The 15217-nt window shown below is 45.2% G+C and overlaps 2 protein-coding genes across 6 annotated transcripts in view; both read right to left on the bottom strand.

The window, feature by feature from the left end:
* Positions 1 to 2047: 2047 nt before the first annotated feature.
* On the bottom strand, positions 2048 to 8339 carry myh6 (myosin, heavy chain 6, cardiac muscle, alpha). Its single transcript, XM_046059894.1, has 2 exons — positions 2515 to 8339; positions 2048 to 2108 (listed from the first exon to the last, which is right to left on the bottom strand). The coding sequence occupies exon 1, from the start codon at positions 8337 to 8339 to the stop codon at positions 2541 to 2543; it is 5799 nt and encodes a 1932-aa protein (XP_045915850.1). The 3' UTR covers positions 2048 to 2108; positions 2515 to 2540.
* Positions 8340 to 11315: 2976 nt separating this feature from the next.
* The window catches only part of pak6b (p21 protein (Cdc42/Rac)-activated kinase 6b), a 14562-nt gene continuing 10660 nt past the window's right edge, over positions 11316 to 15217 (bottom strand). For 4 of the 5 annotated variants that reach the window (XM_046059922.1, XM_046059924.1, XM_046059923.1 and 1 more), the window contains 2 exons: positions 13239 to 13373; positions 11663 to 13060 (listed from right to left, as the gene is read on the bottom strand). In XM_046059922.1, the coding sequence (XP_045915878.1) occupies positions 12893 to 13060; positions 13239 to 13373 (303 nt within the window). In that variant the 3' untranslated portion in view covers positions 11663 to 12892. Of the gene's footprint in view, positions 11521 to 11662; positions 13061 to 13238; positions 13374 to 15217 lie in introns of those variants that run through there. The other variant, XM_046059925.1, reaches the window with a different exon arrangement.

Below are 15217 nucleotides of genomic sequence, written 5' to 3'. Positions count from 1 at the left end.
CGTCCTCTCCAGCAGCCAGCAGGGGGCGACTTAAACCTGCGTCCTCTCCAGCAGCCAGCAGGGGGCGACTTAAACCTGCGTCCTCTCTAGCAGCCAGCGGGTGGCGACTTAAACCTGCGTCCTCTCCAGCGGCCAGCAGGGGGCGACTTAAACCTGCGTCCTCTCCAGCAGCCAGCAGGGGGCGACTTAAACCTGCGTCCTCTCTAACAGCCAGCAGGGGGCGACTTAAACCTGCGTCCTCTCTAGCAGCCAGCAGGGGGCGACTTAAACCTGCGTCCTCTCTAACAGCCAGCAGGGGGCGACTTAAACCTGCATCCTCTCTAGCAGCCAGCAGGGGGCGACTCCACCGGCCGCAGAAAGAAAATGTTTCTACTTGTCAGCTGATTTATTCCCTCAGTAAACACTTTCCTGATGAGTTTATGGTCTCAGTCGCTAGTTTCAAGTCTTCTTCAACACAGCATGATGTTCATTTAGTAAATTCTGGTCCCATTTAGAGGAACAGAGACCAGGAAGCAGGGGGGGCTTTAGGGCGGGGCTACAAGCTGATTGACAGGGGAAAACCTTTAAATTAACTCGCAACAGAGTTTTTTTTTTTTTTTTACTTTATGTCTCATTAAATCTTTTCAACATTTGATCCCAAAGCAGCTGATTTCTGAGTTTAACTGAAACTAACATTTTTATTGTTATTCTTATAAATTAAGAAATGTGATAAAACTTAAAAGGTTAAAAAGACAGAACTTAAAATTAGTTCAGAGGTTCGATGTGACGAGAAGAATCAACGTAAAGCAAATATTATAAATTGACCTCATTAACATCTTTAATAACATGTTTGCTCAGATGTTTCATAATATTAAATTGAGTTTGGGTAACTTCCAGCCGTCTTCATGGTGTTTTTCTGACTTGTGAAAGAAGCAAACTCTTTTTGTTCTATGATGTTTTAATTTACAAACTTTATGAAGTTTTTTCTCCATCGTGAAGTAAGTCAGGTCATTACTTTTATCAATATGCAACAAAACCAATTTTAACACCAACTGAATCAACAAGAAAAGAGTTTTATTTTTTAAAGGACAAAAAAATAAGCAACCAATCAGAGTCCAGTGTCGTCATCGGATTAATGACCTTGTGCTCACCTGCATGCAGCTCTGACATAATGATCATAATGTTGTTGTTTTTACACTGATCCTCCATCCAGACCGAAACCTTCAGGAGAATCACAGCCATGTTGTGAGTTATCTTGAACAGGAAATGATATTTCAAATTAAAAGTGTTTTGGGAATGAGATATTTATTTGTCACTTTTTATAAAACTGAGATTCACTCTGAAGGAATCGACTTTCCAGGATGAGTTTGAAATATTACAACACGGTAAACATCAGATTAAATGATTAAAAACAACATGAAGCACAAGTTTAGCAGAGTGAAAATGTATCTGTCTAATGAAGCTGCAGGAGAGAAACCAGATCAACCTTCACTTAAACCACTTGGGGGGGTAAAGTGAAACTAAAGATGAGATGACCCAGCAGACGTTTAGACTCGTCAGACACTGATATGACTAATAACTAAAGGTTTATTGGTGCAGTGCAAAAACAAATTCCTCAATGTTTTTAGTTCCACTGCTGAGTCAAGATTTGTTCTGTGAAGAAATCATCACTGCAAAGATTTACTCAGAGATGATGGACAAACTTTGGACAGGGAGGAGAAATAAAATCAGTCTATCAGTGAAATAGAGCCTCTGGATTAAACTACCAACACACTTTAAAACACGGAGGAGGATTTAAACACAGACGTTCCTACATGTGTTCAGGGGACAGAAGAGACAGGACGGACTCACACAAACACACAATAACTGACAGAATGTGAGACACAAACAGTACAGGGGCCCTGAAGGCCCTGAAGGGGTCACAGACTGATGTGTCTGAACTCGCTGAGGTTTCTAATGAGGATCATAATAAAGTCACAAAGTGTCTCTCAGCTTGTCTCATTGACTAAAGATTAATAATTAGCACTACAACAGTGTTTCTACTAACGCTGATAGAAGAAGAGTTTCTGCTGCTTCCTGGTGCCACGTTGGTAACAAGCATCCCTCCAGTCACTGAGCAACAGGAACACCTGTCAATCAAAACAGATTCACAAACCATCAACGATGAGCAGAGACGGGCAACATGACATTTATATTAATACACTAAACCTGGAGCTGCAGACATGTAAAAACATTCAGTTAATAAAACGACACTGATTCATTTAGTTTAGTTTGACAAATAACAACATCTTAACAACAACTTACTTTTTTTCTGAGCTCTCAACCACATCTCACAGTTTGCTCAGTATGGTGAGATGATATGGAAAACTGAGCCTCCATGAGATGTGGTTAAGGGCTCCAATAAAAATGATTTCTTTTCCTTATTTCTGACCTAAGATTTTTAACGTCTTACAACTTTAAAAGTATAAATCAGATCAGTGACACGGTTTTGTTCTGTGGTTCCTCCTGTCAGAGTGAATATCTGGTTCTACACACCTGTGACGTCGACTCCCTGCGCCTCCTCACTCGTCCAGGCCTTTCTTGGAGGATCCGTCCCTGGTCTTTGCCTTCAGCTTGTTCACCTGGGACTCGGCGATGTCGGCCCTCTCCTCGGCCTCCTCCAGCTCGTGCTGTAGCTTGCGGAGTTTGGCCATGTTGGTGTTTGCTGCCTCCTCGGCCTCCTCGGCTGCATGTTTGTAGGACTTCACTTTCAGCTGCAGCTTGTCCACCAGGTCCTGGAGGCGAGCCATGTTCTTGCGGTCTTCCTCGGTCTGGTAGGTGAGCTCCTTGACGCGGCGTTCATACTTGCGAACCCCCTTGATGGACTCTGTTCCCCTCCTCTGCTCCGCCTCCAGCTCGTTCTCCAGCTCTTTGATGCGAGCCTCCAGTTTCTGGAGCTGCTTCTTGCCGCCCTTCATGGCGATCTGCTCTGCCTCGTCCAGGCGGTGCTGCAGGTCTTTGATGGTCTGTTCCATGTTCTTCTTCATGCGCTCCAGATGAGCGCTGGTGTCCTGCTCCTTCTTCAGCTCCTCGGCCATCATGGCAGCATCTGTGATGGCCTTCTTTGCCTTCTCCTCAGCGTTGCGGTTCTCATGAATGGCCTCCTCCACCTCGTTCTGCAGGTGCAGGAGGTCTGCTTCATGCTTCTTCTTCTGGTTGATCAGGCTGGTGTTCTGGGAGTGCAGGAGTTGCATGCGCTCTGTAGCATCAATCAGCTCCTGTTCAGCCAGTTTCCGACTTCTCTCCGTCTGCTCCAGGGCGGCCCTCAATTCCTCCAGCTCGGCCTGGATCAGGTTGTTTCTGCGTTCCAGGAGAGTGATGTTCTCCCTCAGGTCATCATTGCCATGCTGGGCATCGTCCAGCTGCAGCTGACAGTCCTTCAGGAACGCCTGGAGGCTCTTGACCTGTTTCTGGGCATCAGCTGCCTGCCTGTTAGCTTGGCTAAGCTGGACCTCCATCTCGTTGAGGTCACCTTCCATCTTTTTCTTGACTCTCAAGGCCTCATTGCGGCTCCTGGTTTCAGATTCCAGGGAGGACTGAAGCGACTCAAGCATCCGTTGGTAATTCCTCTTTGCCTGCTCCATCTCCTCGTCCTTCTCAGCCACCTTGCGCTCCATGTCAGCCTTCACTTGGTTGAACTCGAGCTGGGCTCGGAGGATCTTGCTCTCTTCGTGCTCCAGAGAACCTTCTGCCTCCTCCAGTGCTGACTGCAGCTCTGCCCTTTCTTGCTCAAGCTGCTTCCGGATCTTCTCCAGTTCATGAGCACTCCGGCCGCCCTCTCCCAGCTGGTCGGTAAGGTCAGAGATCTCCTCTTGGAGGTTCTTGTTCTCTCTCTTCATGGTCTCAAGTTGATCCAGGGCCTCCTCATAGGCGTTCTTCAGTTTGAAGAGCTCAGTGCTCAAACACCGGGCTTCCTTCTGAGAGGCCTCCAGCTCACACTGCGACTCCTCAAACTTTTGCTTCCACTCTGCCATGACTTTGTCAAAGGCTCTTTGCTTTTTGTCTAGGGCTGCAGATGCTGCATTGGATCTCTCAAGGTCCAGCATCAGGTCTTCAATCTCATTTTGGAGGCGGTGCTTGGTCTTCTCAAGGGATGAACACTTTGCATTCACTGCCTCGATGGCCTCCTCTGCCTCCTGCAGTCTTTGCACCAGCTTCTTCTTTGCGTCCTCCAGTTCTTCTGTTCTCTGGATTCCATCGGTCTCATATTTTGTCCTCCATGCTGAGACCTCGGTGTTGGATTTGGACAGAGCTCTCTGCAGCTCAGCCTTGGCCTCCTGCTCCTCTTCAAACTGCTCTCGGAGCAGATCACAGTCGTGGCGAGCAGATTGCACAGCGTGGGCGAGGGCGTTCTTTGCCTTGACCTCTTCTTCCAGCTGCCTGCGTAGATCTTCTACCTGCTGGTTGTACGAGTTCTTCCCTCTGGTCAGCTGTGAGATCAGACACTCTTTCTCCTCCAGCTGCCGTCCAAACTCCCCATTCTCAGTGAGCAGCTTGGCCCTCTGGGTAGTTAAGTCATTGATGGTGCGTTGAGCTTCCTCATATTTGCTCTTGTACTCGTTCATGTTGTCTTCCATTGTACGGCACATCTTCTCATTGTGGGACTTGGCCTTCACAACACTCTCCATGTTAGAACACAAGTCGTCCAGCTCCAGCTTCAGCTCACTCTTTTCCTTCTCCAGCTTCTGCTTCACACGCTGCAGGTTGTCAATCTGTTCGCCCAGTTCAGCAACGCTGTCAGCATGTTTCTTCCTCAGGGAGGCAGCGGTGGCCTCATGTTGGAGGGTAGATTCCTCCAGCTCCCTTCGCAGCTTCTGAAATTCAGAATCTCTCTTCTTGTTCATCTCTACCTGTGCTACTGTTGCTCCACCTGCCTCCTCCAGACGTTCGCTGATGTCCTCCAGCTCACGGGAAAGATCAGATCGCTGCTTTTCAACTTTGGCCCGGGCTGCACGCTCAGCATCCAGCTCCTCTTCCAGCTCCTCAATTCTTGCCTGGTTTTCCTTCAGCTTCTTTTGGAGCTGAACTGAAGCAACCTGCTCATCATCAAGTCTTGAATTTATTTGGACAACCTCAAAGTCTTTTTTCTTTAGTTTTTCCTCCAGCTGCTGCTTGTCATTTTCCAAGTCCATCATACTCTCCTGCGTCAGTTTCAGGTCTCCTTCGAGCTTCCTCTTTGAGCGCTCGAGGTCCATCCTGACTTTCTTCTCTTGCTCCAATGAGCCCTCAAGATCGTCGACCTGTTGCTCCAGCTTAGCTTTGGCTTTGGTCAAGCTGTTGACTTTGTCTTCTTCACTCTGAAGGTCATCCAGTGTCTGCTGGTGAGCCTCCTGCAGTGCCTTCTTCTCTTTGGTTAGCTTCATGATGTTTTCATCCTGGGAAGCCATCTCCTCCGTCAGGTTTTTCACCTTATTCTCTGTGGCATGTTTCTCTTTCTCGACCTTGGCCAAAGTCAGCTCCAGATCATCTATGTCTTTCTTCAACTCGGAGCATTCATCTTCAAGCTTCCGTTTCTTAGCTGTGAGATCTGCATTTAGCTCCTCTTCATCTTCAAGTCTTTCTGTCATCTCTTTCAGCTTGGCCTCCAGTTGAATCTTGCTCTTTATAAGCTGTTCGCAGCGCTCTTCAGCATCTGTCAGTGTGTCCTGTTCAGACTGAATTTGCAGCGTCAGATCGTTCTTCTCTTGGAGAAGAGTCACTATTTTCTCCTCTAGTTCTTTCCGTCTTGCTTCTGATTTCTCCAGAGCTTCTTTCAGCTTATTGAACTCATCCTTCATGTTAGCCATCTCCTTCTCAGACTCTGCGCTCTTCAGAAGGGGTTTGATCTTGAAGAAGAGCTTCATCCAGGGCCAGTTCTTTACACCCAGAAAAGAGCGAAGGTTCCACTGGATGACCATCAGGGCATCTCTGCGTTCCACTAGCTTAGCAAACTCTGCCCTCATGAGGATTGCCCGGGCATTAGCCTGGATCCTGGTGATGATTCGAGAGAGTTGTTCATCTCGCATCTCCTCCAGTATGCCCAGCAGACCAGCTTTAAAGAAGACTTTGGTGTGGCCAAACTTGTACTGCGTGTGGTCGATGTCCAGTGATCCCAGCAACTTCTCAGCGCTCTTCTTGCAGTCGAGGAACTGCCCTTCAGGGATGGCAGAGGCATTCAGAATCCTGTACCGTTGTTTGAAGTCGCCATAGAGCACCCTGTTTGGGAAGCCCTTCCTGCATATTCTGATGCCTTCCAGGACACCGTTACAGCGCAGCTGGTGCATCACAAGGCAGTTGTCCATGACCCCTGGAGTTTTCCTCTCATTAGGAATCAGACAGCGGACAAAGTGGGGGTGTGTTGTCTTCAGGTTGGTCATCAGCTTGTTCAGGTTTTCCCTGTGAAGTGCAGACACAGTCTGAAATGAAGAACCTTTCTTCTTGGCTCCTTTACCGGCTCCTTTGTCACCGCCGTCAGCTGAATAACTTGAAAACAGCAGGCTGAGAAGCTTAAGAGATGATTTCTGATAAAGGCCGACCACAGTTTCATTCAGCGGGTCTTTGTTTTTGACCAGCCAGTTGCCGATGTTGTAGTCCACCGTGCCAGCATAATGAACCAGGGCGAAATGAGCCTCTGCTTTCCCCTTTGCAGCCCTCGGCTTCTCAAACATCTTGTTCTTGCCCAAATGATTATCATAGAGCTTGGACTTGAAAGTCTGATCACTGGCTTTGGGAAACATGCATTCCTCCTCCAGAATTGACAGGATCCCCAGCGGCTTCTCAATGAGGTCAATACAAGCTTGTAAGTCCATCCCAAAGTCAATGAACTCCCACTCTATACCTTCTTTTTTATACTCTTCTTGCTCCAGAACGAACATGTGATGGTTGAAAAACTGTTGCAGTTTCTCGTTGGTGTAGTTGATGCACAGCTGCTCAAACGTGTTGAAATCAAAGATCTCAAATCCAGCAATGTCCAGCACTCCTATAAAGTACTGACGATGCTGTTTTGTGTCCAGGGATTGGTTGATTCTCACCACCATCCAGTTGAACATCTTTTCATACACTGACTTTGCCAGAGCACCGAGGGAGTAGTTGACTTGGTCCACACTTTGTCCTTTGGTAACGTATTCGTTTCCTACCTTGACTCTGGGATGGCACAGCCCTTTGATGAGGTCAGCAGAGTTCAGCCCCATTAGGTAAGCCGATTTATCAGCAGCCTCCGTCCCGTCCGGCTCCGCCTGCTCCTCACGCTGCTTCTGTTTGAACTTCATGTTGCCGTAGTGCATAATGGCGCCCGTCAGTTTATAGACGCCCATCTTCTCTTCTGCAGTGAAGCCGAGTACATCGAAGGCGCTGTCGGTGGCCATCAGCTCCTCTGAGTCGTTGATGGAGGCGACTGTTACCTCTCCTTGGGAGATGTAGGAGTAGTCGTATGGGTTGTTGGTGATGAGCAGCATGTCCAGCAGCTCTGGCTTCTGATTGGACAGGATCTGGTAGAATATGTGGTAGTTCCTCTCAGCCTTGAGCTGAAAGGTGACTCGTGACTTCTCCAGCAGGTACGTCTCGATGTCAGCAGACGCCAGCTTGCCGCTCGTACCAAAGTGAATTCTTATGAATTTTCCAAAACGAGACGAGTTGTCATTTCTCAGCGTTTTGGCGTTGCCGAAGGCCTCCAGCGCAGGGTTTGCCTGGATGATTTGATCCTCCAGTGTCCCTTTGCTGGTGTCTCTTTTTCCACCGCCGACTGCAGCGATGCTGGCAAAGTACTGGATGACCCTTTTGGTGTTCACAGTCTTCCCAGCTCCAGATTCTCCGGTGATGAGGACAGACTGGTTCTCCCTGTCTGTCAGCATGTACTGGTAGGCGTTGTCAGAGATGGAGAAGATGTGAGGGGGGGCCTCGGTTCTCTTCTTCCCTCTGTAGGCTGCCACCACGTCGGCATCGTAGACAGGAAGCCACTTGTAGGGGTTGACAGTGACACAGAAGAGCCCAGAGTAGGTGTAGATCATCCAGGCTGCGTAACGCTCTTTGAGGTTAAACAGCACAGCGGGCTCGTGGAGGAAAGTGAACATCGCCATGTCTTCGATTTTGTCAAACTTTGGTGGGTTCTGGGGATGGACGTCCACCTCCTTCACGGTTACCGTGGTCCCGTCCTCCTTCTTGACAGTCACCATCCCTCCATCTTTGCTTTGGATTTGACCCTTCATATATTCCACCTTGTCGTCGACTACGAAGCATTCGGTCTTGATGTCGAAAGGTCTGGTCTGGGCTTCCAGGCGCTCCCTGTCTGACTTCCTCAGGTAAGGAGCAGCCTTCCCGAACTCGGCCATCAGAGCGTCACCCATGGTTGTGGGTGGATGTTCACGGCAGTCAGAAGAGAGCTCAGTCTGAAAAGAAGCCTTTCTGTCTCTGAAGCAGACTGCAGGGTCTTCGCCACAGGAGGAGGTTTATAAAGGATCCCCGTGGACCAAATTAGGAGATAACTGCTGAAGAGAGAAAAAAAGAGTTGAAACTAAATCTGCCTCAGGGACAGAAAACACCCTGAGGGCAGATTCAGGACCTTTGGCTGTTAAAGTCCATTTTAGGAAAAGGAGTGATTCACTGCTTATCTGCCGGCTGATAGGGCCCCCGACACCTCTCCATTTAGACTCAGCTTCTACTGTCCCTCACAGGACTGGTGCTTATACTGCAGCTCATCATCCACCACTTCTTTCACAGCGCAATCATTCACCTGCAGACATATTTAAAAAGCAAAACCTAATTTAAAAAAAGGTTTATCAGGTGACTTTTTTTATATATTTAAACAATTATTCATATTTTAGTCTGTTTGGCTGTAAAAGTGCTGATCCAGAGGAGATTATCAATCATTAAATTGTTCCAAATTTGCATTTAATGGTCGGAGTCTGCAAGTATAATAACTCATTTAATAATATTTAAGTGCACATGACTGGCAGCAGAAGTACTAATTTTACTAATGAATCCCAAAACTCGAAAAACTTGAAACAGTTAGTGAGCCCAAAACATATTTTTATTTAAATAAGAAAAAGACAGAAAAGTAAATTATTCAACCTGTTTCTAAAATAAATAGAACAAGAAGTAAGGGAAACAGTTAGAAACAAGTGGTTTATTATAAGTTTCAGAAGGTTAGACACCTGAACACGTCCATATTTTTATCTCTCATTTCTTTGTGTTTCATCACCTTAAACCGTTTTATTTAAATCTATATTTTGTCTTTTGTCCTTTTGTGTCTTGAGTTTGACATCTGTATCAGGATACTGTTCTGCAACAAAATATTAGGCTAATGTGATTTTTTTAAATTATATTTCTGCATATTTAAACCTGTAAAAGTATCTGTTAGTGGCTCCAACATCACAAACTCATATTGTTTGTTCAAACTGTTTGGTGGATCCTCCAGCAGCTGGTCTTTAATAAACCTCAGACTGATCGTTTTAATATCACACTCTCAGCCATTTCTCCAGCAGCGGAGATCTCAGGCTGAATCCTTTTGTCATTTCCAAACACAGAGTCTTTGGTTTGACCGAGACTCAGATATGAAGAGTGTGGTCAGACTGACTGAAGTGGTTTGTCTCTTTATCTCGGACGCTCCGGACTCATCAGCTCTCAGCCTCCAAATAGAAACCAGAGATACTTCAGAGTTTTTATCTCAGTCACAGACCGACCTGTGGGGGCTCTCATCAAACCACGGGACTCCTCGTGATTCAGACTGAGTGTAAAGGTGAATATAATGTAACATCTGCTCAGATTCATGCTGCTGACTTCCTGTCTGGTCAGACACTTCCTGCTTTAAATCATTCAGACTGTAGTTCAGCTGATTTTGTTCAGTAAAAAAGGGGTTTGTTGAAAAACAGGTTCATATTTCTCAAAGCTAAGAAAGTGTTACGTTTCATTGAAACTCAGAAGCAGAAAAACAAATGAAACAACTGGGAAATAATAATAATAATATTAATAATGATAATAATAATGATGATAGTAATAATAATGATGATGATGATGATGATAATGATGGTTATCGAGGTCGGACGAAGACAATGTGTTTCAGAGAATTCCCTTTGAAAAGTGGATAAATCTGATTACAACTGTTTTCACAGATAATATTTAATATTTTTTGTTTAGTTTCAGAAAACAACAATGCCCAGTTATAGTTCACATCGTATTGATTACTTTTATTTATTTATTGTTGCTTAATATTATCACTAAACACAAAGTCTGCCATTATAAACTGTCCGTTTGTGTATCTGTTTGTACTGGTTTAATTTTCTTATTTTTTTGATGTATTCAATGAAAACACTGTTCCTGTAATATGAAAAACATTTTAGTCTCTTATTTATTTCACAAGATAAATGTATTTAATTTTAGTCTCTTTGTACAGAGAGGCTCTAATAAATGCACCATAATAATGTAAATGTTACACGTCCATAAAAACAAAATCTTTCGTCCCTTTAAAGTGACGTCTATTCTGCTGACAGAGTTTTGCTGAACTGACCGAAGTCCCGTTAAAAATGTGTTTATTGTAAATGAAGTGAACGATTAGAAACCAGCAGCTTCTGAGCGTCAGCAGGTTTGAATGTGAAGAAGATGAGGATGATGAAGAGTGTGTGGCTCAGCTGCTCGCAGATTTAAATAGCAGCTGATTATCTTCACGTTATCAGAGTCTCTGCAGGCGACGCCTAAGACAGCCGCTCTCACACCTTCACTGAGCTTCATGAAGAAAACAAGCTTTTCTCTTTCTGCTTTAACAGTTTTTTGAAATGACGCCTCACACAGCTTCTCGCCCAGTTCCCCAAACGTCCCGTCTTCAGGTCAAAATCTGTCTGGCTGAAACACCAAACACTGCAACACAGTCTTTCAGAACAATACTACAAACCTGGTTATCAGTAATGTTACTGTGGTTCTGCCCTCACAAAGCTTTCACATGATGAAGCAGAAGGAACAACACACCGAACAACTGGGACAGGCCGGAGACTCTTGTTCCTCCTCCTCCACCTCTTCCTTCACATTTCTCTGGATCCGTTGTTCCTAAACTGAATGAACCGACTGCGGCCCTGTTGTCCATCTAAAGTAAAGTACTTAAGTACAACTTTGAGGTACTTGTTCTTTATGTGAACATTTCCATTTTATGCTACTTTATAATTTTACTTCTCTAAATGAATCTGATAACTTTGCAGATTCAGATTATTGGTACAAAAACTAATAAATGAAGACATGAATCCATCAACAATTAAAATCCAGTAAAATCATATTTAATCATATAAATAATACAATATAAATATAATGAGTACTTCTACTGTGGCTATGTTTTCATACCTTTGGTGTTAGTAGCTGTGTGTTTGTTTAAAGGGCTTCTGACTGAACAGGATGGACTCCTGCTGAGCTGTTTGTTTTATACTGCTGTGTGTCTCAGGTGGGTGGAGTTTGTTCCATTTAGACAAACATGGACTCTGCTGAACACCTGGATCATTTAAAGTCTTCATGTTTTCACTGCCTCTGACATTCAGACACAAAAACCTGAGAAAAGTTTAAAAAGAAAGAAAGTTTAACTTTTGTGCAGCTTCACTTAAAAGCTAATTATTAGAGAAATAATCTGAAAATTAATAATCAGAATTAAATCCATGTTGTATAAAGTCAGATATAAAGAGGAGACAGTGAACACGTGTCACGTTTTATTAACATCTGCGTTTAATAAAATATCTGAAATAAAAACATTTAATCAACATGTGCAAAGTCCATTCTGTGTGAAACCGTGCAGGTTTTCAAAATAAAGTTAGAACACAGGAGCATCCTGGGAAAATAATTTGTGTGAAGTTTGTGCCTGAAATAAAGAAGTCAGTCTGTAGATACGTGGTTCTTTTTGGGTTCTTTCATGTTTAGAGTCTTGGAGACGTGTCGGCCCCTCGCAGGGCTCAGTGGTGGGAAAACGCTGCAGAGGGGCCCTCTTGAACGCCCCTTTGTGAATAAGATAATGTTTCCTCTGCGGTGCCAACCTGTGAGGAAATGTAGTAAAGCCACATGTTCTCATCTCATGTGGACACCTTGTCACCCCTCGGCGTTGCTTTTTAAATCCCTGGGTTAGCGTTGTTTTTGGCCCTGGAGGGCTCCGCGGTCAAGTTAGAGAGAATAAATATGTAACGTCCTGTTAGACTTTAGAAGCGTTTGGTTTACGTTACTCACACAGAACATAAATTACTTAAGTTAACTTACTCACGCACGTTACGTAAAAACAATAAGAGTAAACTTTGTTTCTCTGAAACGTTCCTTTTCATTAAGAACCGTTAAAATATTAACATCACCGCTGTTAAACTGCAGCACCGGAGGTCAAAGGTCAACCCGGGCGTAGCAGGAAGGGTTAACAGGGTCTGTTCGCTGACAGGAAATGTGAGACGAAACTGTCAAAATAAGATCCAGCTGGTTTAAAACATCCATCTTCAGAGTGAACTTTCTCTGATCACTTCCTCCCCTCAGGTGAGACGTTTACAGGTGAGCTGACTCACGGTGAACAAACCGTCCAGCAGACCAGGTCCAGACCGGGTCCAGGTCTCCTGAGGTCACCCACCCACTCACCTCTCAGGTGAGTCTCACATGTCTCTCAGGTGTTTCCAGGTGATTTTCAAGTGTTTTCCAGGTGAGTCTCACACGTATCTCAGGTGTTTCCAGGTGATTTTCAAGTGTTTTCCAGGTGAGTCTCACACGTATCTCAGGTGTTTCCAGGTGAGTCTCACACATGTCCTCAGGTGAGTCTCACACATGTCTCAGGTGTCCTCAGGTGAGTCTCACACATGTCTCAGGTGAGTCTCACACATGTCCTCAGGTGAGTCTCACACATGTCCTCAGGTGAGTCTCACACATGTCTCACGCGTGTCCTCAGGTGAGTCTCAGGTGTTCAGCAGACCGACATGCGTTTGCGGTGCTGCTCCACCAGAGGCACCAGGCAGCGCGGTGAGCTGGCCTGCAGCAGGAACGGGTGCTCCAGCAAGTCGGAGGCGCTGGAGCGCTGCAGCGTGTCACGGGTCAGCATGCAGCCCAGGAAGTCCTTCAGCACCGGAGACACCTGAACACAGAGAGTCATCATCAGGTACACACCTGGTTAGCCAGTTAGCCTTCCTGTGATGATCAAATCACAGGGTGTGTGTGTTTATGCTGTTTGTGAGGTCTGGTCCTGACAGTGTTCACTCTGGACCGGAGTCCTCACTCTGTAATAAAGACAGGGAGGCATCTGTGTGTCTGACCTTTTGGATGTTCTTCACGCTCGGCGCCGCTTCGTCTCTCAGCTTCTTCATGGCCGTGATGGGCGTTTCGCTGAAATACGGTGGCTCTCCGTCCACCATCTCCACCACCATGATGCCCAGAGACCAGATATCCACCTGGAAGAAACAGGACGCTGTCAAAGCTCACCTGAACGCACCAGGTGAGGTTCTTTAACACCTGGATTAACTAACACATGTCAACAGGTGTTACGGGGGCGAATGTGTCCTGATGCTGCTCATTTACAGGTTTTAATAATCGGAGGTGACGTTAAATTAAAGATTCACATGAAGCATCTGCCACTGTGGCTCGATACGATTCTCCCTACTGCGCCACATCACAAAAGAAAAAGTTTGATTTTATTTGTATTAATCATAAAGTAACTACATTATAAATAACTTCACACATTTGTTTCTCTAGTGCTGCAGCTCTGTAAGCAATTTATTTCTTTTTGACTTCTAAAAACTGTATCGGACATTTTCATTCTCATTTAGCTGACGGAAGTGTCTTGCTCAGGGACACGTTGGGAGAAGTGTCGCAGTGGGAATCAAACCCTGGCCCAGTTGTTCAGAAGTCGGATTTCAGGTATCGGATTGGATCAAGCCTTGAAATTAGATCAGGTGATCTGATCCAGTCCTGGTTCAGGTGATCCACAAACCTTCAGTTTGTGTTGTTTTATTGTGAGTTTCCTGTCTCTTCAAAGTAAAGTGACCCCACGCTGGCTATCCTGTCTTATCCACTGCGCCATCATCAGGTCAAGGTTAAATTTATAATCAAACCGGGCCGGACCTTTAACCAGTCCTTCTGCTACACAGCTGAACAGGAAGTTCACAGCGCGTCTCTGCGTCAGGTGACTTAGTTTAGTAATTGATGGCGGCACAGCATGTGTTCCAAAGTGTCGGCCTCAGGAGGCAGGAGGTGAGAGCAACACCATCCAAATGTGCTGAAACCAGTTTGAACCCAAATGTCTCATTTCTAAATAATAAAAAGGCACCGGGACTCTACTAACAATGTGCAGAACGAAATCTGATTACTGAAACGTCTCGAGTTCATCTCTAATTCCCAGGAAGACTTTCAGCATGCACCACAGAGCGCCACAGGAAGTCATCAAACTCTTTAACTCCTCTCTCAGAGAGTCAGAGAGCTGCAATACTACCTGCCTCAGTACTCTGTCCCAATACTTAAGACTGTATCTGTTCCACATCAACTCTACCAGTACCTACAGTATCTCACAGAGTGAGTCCACCCCTCACATCTCTGTAAATATCTGATTCTATCTTTTCATGTGACAACACTGAAGAAATGACTCTTTGCTCCAGTGTAAAGTAGTGAGCGTACAGCTTGTATAACAGTGTAAAGTAGTGAGCGTACAGCTGGTATAACAGTGTAAAGTAGTGAGCGTGCAGCTTGTATAACAGTGTAAAGTAGTGAGCGTACAGCTTGTATAACAGTGTAAAGTAGTGAGCATACAGCTGGTATAACAGTGTAAAGTAGTGAGCGTACAGCTTGTGTAACAGTGTAAAGTAGTGAGCGTACAGCTTGTATAACAGTGTAAAGTAGTGAGCGTGCAGCTTGTATAACAGTGTAAAGTAGTGAGCGTGCAGCTTGTAGAACAGTGTAAAGTAGTGAGCGTACAGCTTGTATAACAGTGTAAAGTAGTGAGCGTACAGCTGGTATAACAGTGTAAAGTAGTGAGCGTGCAGCTTGTATAACAGTGTAAAGTAGTGAGCGTGCAGCTTGTATAACAGTGTAAAGTAGTGAGCGTGCAGCTTGTGTAACAGTGTAAAGTAGTGAGCGTACAGCTTGTATAACAGTGTAAAGTAGAGAGCGTACAGCTTGTGTAACAGTGTAAAGTAGTGAGCGTGCAGCTTGTGTAACAGTGTAAAGTAGTGAGCGTGCAGCTTGTATAACAGTGTAAAGTAGTGAGCGTGCAGCTTGTGTAACAGTGTAAAGTAGTGAGCGT

The sequence above is a fragment of the Micropterus dolomieu genome, linkage group LG10, assembly GCF_021292245.1.
Source record: "Micropterus dolomieu isolate WLL.071019.BEF.003 ecotype Adirondacks linkage group LG10, ASM2129224v1, whole genome shotgun sequence".
Taxonomy (NCBI): Eukaryota; Metazoa; Chordata; class Actinopteri; order Centrarchiformes; family Centrarchidae; genus Micropterus; species Micropterus dolomieu.
Note: the sequence above shows the minus strand (reverse complement) of the source record. Positions and strands in the feature narration are given on the sequence as shown.